Source organism: Oncorhynchus mykiss, chromosome 21, assembly GCF_057628025.1.
Source record: "Oncorhynchus mykiss isolate SJ-2025 chromosome 21, ASM5762802v1, whole genome shotgun sequence".
Taxonomy (NCBI): domain Eukaryota; kingdom Metazoa; phylum Chordata; class Actinopteri; order Salmoniformes; family Salmonidae; genus Oncorhynchus; species Oncorhynchus mykiss.
The window spans coordinates 56,942,501-56,947,500 of NC_143042.1; the positions used below are offsets into that span (position 1 = coordinate 56,942,501).

The following is a 5,000-nucleotide window of genomic DNA, read 5'->3' on the forward strand; positions in this document are numbered from 1 at the left end:
CGGGTCCCATTGTAGAGCAGACGGCCGTGGAGAGGTTGCTGGGTGACGGTGAAGATTAACTGACCGTCTGGAGTGTCTCTGTCCTTCACACTCAGCTCAAACGGTGTGACCAGCTTGGTCTCACCTGCTACCAGGACCAACCTACAATAATGATAATAATACCTGAATGAATGAATGAATGAATGAATGAATGAATGAATGAATGAATGAATGAATGAATGGAGGGAGGGAGGGAGGGAGGGAGGGAGGGAGGGAGGGAGGGAGGGAGGGAGGGAGGGAGGGAGGGAGGGAGGGAGGGAGGGAGGGAGGGAGGGAGGGAGGGAGGGAAGATAGATAGATAGATAGATAGATAGATAGATAGATAGATAGATAGATAGATAGATAGATAGATAGATAGATAGATAGATAGATAGATAGATAGATAGATAGATAGATAGATAGATAGATAGATAGATAGATAGATAGATAGATAGATAGAGGGAGGGATACTGCAGACAGACAGACAGACAGACAGACAGACAGACAGACAGACAGACAGACAGACAGACAGACAGACAGACAGACAGACAGACAGACAGACAGACAGACAGACAGACAGACAGACAGACAGACAGACAGACAGACAGACAGACAGACAGACAGACAGACAGACAGACAGACAGACAGACAGACAGACAGACAGACAGACAGACAGACAGACAGACAGACAGACAGACAGACAGACAGACAGACAGACAGACAGACAGACAGACAGACAGACAGACAGACAGACAGACAGACAGACAGATAGATAGATAGATAGATAGATAGATAGATAGATAGATAGATAGATAGATAGATAGATAGATAGATAGATAGATAGATAGATAGATAGATAGATAGATAGATAGATCGATCGATCGATCGATAGTAACCTGTGAATGGTCAGAACAGGCTTCTTGTTGTCAACGTCCGTGATGGAGACTCTGAACGTCCGGTAGACCACGTTACGCCCGTCTGTGATCTGGAACAGAAGAGAGAAATGTGTCTAATAACATGAAAATACTTCACTTTGAAAACACTTTTAAGTTGCAATCAATCTATCTATCAATCTGCCAATTAATCAATAGGATATCTGAAGACATCGAAGCCCCTCTGATCTGGAACTGGAAGCTGACCACACACACACACACACACACACACCCAACCACCCACACCCACAACCACCCACCCAACCAACCACCCACACCCACAACCACCCCCACACCCACCCAACCACCCACACCCACACCCACAACCACCCAACCACCCACACCCACAACCACCCACACAAACACCCACAACCACCCGCCCACAACCACCCACACCCACCCAACCACCCACACCCACAACCACCCACACCCACAACCACCCACACCTACACACCCACACAAACACCCACACCCACAACCACCCACACACACACCCACACCCACCCAACCACCCACACCCACAACCACCCAACCACCTACACCCACAACCACCCACACCCACCCAACCACCCACACCCACACCCACCCACACCCCCACACCCAACCACCCACCCACACCCCCACAACCACCCAACCACCCACCCACACCCACCCAACCACCCACACCCACACCCACCCACCCACACACCCACACCCACACCCACACACCCACACCCACCCACCCACACCCACACCCACACCCACCCACCCACACCCACACCCTCCCACACCCACCCACCCACACCCACACCCACCCACCCACACTCCTCTGACCAACCTGGAACTGGAAGCTGTCCATCCTGGCCTCGTCCTCCGCCGTGTGAACATAGAACACCTTACTCCCCGCCAACTGGAGCTGTGTAAACGTTGTGACGGCGACGCCGGGCCGGTCCGTGACCTCTAAACGACCTCTGGCAGGGTCACGGGTCAGGGTAAAGGTCAGGCGCTCGTCGGGGGAGTTGAGGTCGGAGGTGCTGAGGAGGTCTGTGGTGAGGAGCGCCCGCCCCCCCTCTTTTAACGACACGCCCCTATTCACCACGACAACCGGGAACACCGCGTCCACCCCCCCGACTGTCACGTAGAAGTACCGGTCGATTAAAGGGTTCACGCCGTCGGTGACGTCGAACTTGATGAGGTCACGAACTCCTCCGAGCCCAGTGTGAATGTAGCGGATCAGACCAGAGTCGAGGTCGTCCTGGGTAAAGTTCATACCCACCGTCATATTTAATAAAACCTTACGTGAAGCGACTAAACCTGAGGAAGGGAAGTAAGAGAGAAGTGTAAAAAAAACAAGGCTGGGTCTGAATGGTACTAGATTAGTTAGGTTAGGTTTAGGATTTGATTTGTTTAGGTCTGGGTCTGAAATGGGCCCTGGTACTAGATTAGTTAGGTTAGGTTTAGGATTTGATTCGTTTAGGATAGGTCTGGGTCTGAAATGGTCAAGGGTAGTGCACTAGATAGGGGACAGCATTTGAAATGCAGGCCAAGAGTAATCAGTAGAGTAACTGACTATTTTCTTCCGATCTTCCTACTCTAGCATGGTTTACTTTCAGAACACCTTGACATTGCTTCTGTTCTATGTTATTTGCACTTCCAATTATAACTGTAATTGACTTTGCTAATCCAGTTGAATATTGTACGTACATTTGAATTGTGTGTTTTATGTTGTTGTTGATCTGAATGTTGGTTACTGTCAACTATTGACAATATAAAATAAAATGTTTGGACAAAAGGTAAGACAGTAAACCTTGATATGAAGTTGGAGACACCAGACGTTGCAGGCAGCCCTGCTCCGGATCCCTGCGGATGATAAACATCAGAGTCCCGTCCTCTGAGTCCAGATCGGTGGCTTTGAGGATCTTATTGGTGATGACTTTCCATTCCCTGAACTCCACCTCCAGCCCAGTGTTGATCGCCAGGCGAGGGGTCTCGTCGTCGACCGGTATCACCGTGACGATGACCTCCTTCTCTATGACGTGTTTCCCGTCCGTTACTTTCACCGAGAAGTTGTCGTGTCTCGTCTCAGAACCATCGTGTTCGTAGACGATGGTGGAACCGGTTCGGATCTGATCCAAGGTGAACGTCACAACGATAACGGTCCCTGTCGCCAGGTGCTGGACGATCTTCCCGTGTTTTGGAGGAACCACGACCTCGAATTCCAAAACATCGCCCGGAACGTCGAGGTCGACCACATTGAGGATCGGAACGCCGACCGCGAGGCTCATCCCTTCCATGACCACGAACTCTCGCGTGAACACCTGAGGCTCCTCATCATTGTCTGGGAAGATCACAAAGGTCAAAATGCTCATCTCTGATTGGTTGATACCGTCTGAACACTGGAGCGTCGTCCTATCCTCGACGGGTTCCGTTCCTTTATGTATACTCTGAACGTAGACGACATTCCCGAGTCGAACGTCTCGGTAGTGGAACGCCGTCACAGCGATTCCCGCTCTGGACTTCTCCGAGCCAGTACTGGCTGAGGTGAACTCTAAGTATCCGAATGTCGGCTGGACCAGGATGGTACAGAGAACAACGTCAACGTCAGTGTCAGAGTCCTCTACTCTGATGTTCTCTACTGTTACCACCTTCTTCTCTCCTTCCGTGACCTTTAACAGAGCCCCGACACTGATTATGGGTGGAACGCTGTCAACAGGAAGTATCGACACCTGCACTTTGACCTTCTGAATGACCCTGTTGCCCCCGGAGATCCACGGACCAATCACGGTGAGCGTGAAGGTGTCGTTGTGTTTCCCAGGTCCGACCTCGCCACTGGTGTGGACATAGGTCACCTGGCCGTCGATGATATCACGCAGCGTCAGCCTATCAGAGGGCACGCCCTGCACCTGGACGACCCCGAAGCGAGGAGGTTGTTCGATGAGAAAGGTGAGGTCATCAACGTGCATCCTGCCGCTGACCTGGACTTTGTCTCCTGTGATTTGTATCTGTCCGTTCTCGTTTACCTCTATGATTATATGGAGTTCACGCGGTGTTGGAGGGGCCGTCGGTGGCGTTGCCACGACAGCCGGAGTAACAACGTTGATTCTGATCGTCACGGGAACCTTGTGGTATCCATCGCTAACGTCCACTTTTACAACATCACTCCCTGGACCGTTACCCCGGTGAATGTACACTACCACACCCCTGTGGATGTCTGCTAGGGTGAAATGGTTCCATACGGACAAATCTACACCAACACATCTCAGAACGCCAAACTTTGGAACCTGGGTCACGATGAACGTGATATTATCAGCACTCGTATCCTGATCTGTAGCATCCAACACATCCTTAGTGAACACATACGTATTCTTTACATTGACGTTGAGGTCGACACCAGTTTTGGTGACTGGCGGTTTGTTGTCCACTGGTTGCAGGTTGATAGTAAAGACTCCATCTACAGAGTGTCCTACTGTATCTTTCACAATAAAGGTGAACTGGACCACTCTAGGTGTGGTTCCCAACTCCAGATCTGGTGGCTTATAGGCTACTTTGAGGTGGTTGACCTGTGCCTGGGTGAACTCAGTGACAACAACATTAGGGTTGTCAGTCAGGACGATATGGCCCAGTGGTGTTGGGTCGTTCTGGTCTGTGTTAGTGGGTGGGATAACGATAATATACCTCAGGTCTCTGTCGTCAGAGTCTAGATCTGTGAAATGTAAACACGTCTTCTGTATCGGAGTGAGTTGGTACTCGTTGACGGTCAGGACTAGAGTGGAACCGGGGAAGGGTTCCGGTGCGAGGTCGTCGACCGGGTGGATTCCGACGAGGAACATGTTGTCGCCTGATTGGTTGGGAGGGACGTTGTCGTCCTGGCAACGGAACACTAATCGGTCAGTGAAAGTGGAGGTGAGTTGAGGTCCGGTGTGTTGGTAGAACACCCTACCCTCTGTTACGTCTCGTTGGAGCCATTCGGTGACGACGCATTCGTAGACTCGCTCGGCGGTGTTGAATGTCCATCCGGTGAGGTCCCCAGGTGGGTGTGATTGTCTGAGAAACACCTAATAATAATACAAT

At 51.0% G+C, this 5,000-nt stretch overlaps 1 protein-coding gene across 1 annotated transcript in view; it reads right to left on the reverse strand.

The window, feature by feature from the left end:
* Positions 1 to 5,000, reverse strand: part of LOC110500913 (FRAS1-related extracellular matrix protein 2) — a 52,457-nt gene that overhangs the window by 41,955 nt on the left and 5,502 nt on the right. Inside the window, exons 7-10 of the mRNA XM_090213385.1 lie at positions 2,764 to 4,984; positions 1,768 to 2,243; positions 915 to 1,003; positions 1 to 141 (exon numbers count right to left, since the gene is read on the reverse strand). The exon at positions 1 to 141 is cut by the window's left edge and continues 260 nt beyond it. Of these exons, the coding sequence (XP_090069511.1) occupies positions 1 to 141; positions 915 to 1,003; positions 1,768 to 2,243; positions 2,764 to 4,984 (2,927 nt within the window). The remainder of the gene's footprint in view (positions 142 to 914; positions 1,004 to 1,767; positions 2,244 to 2,763; positions 4,985 to 5,000) is intronic.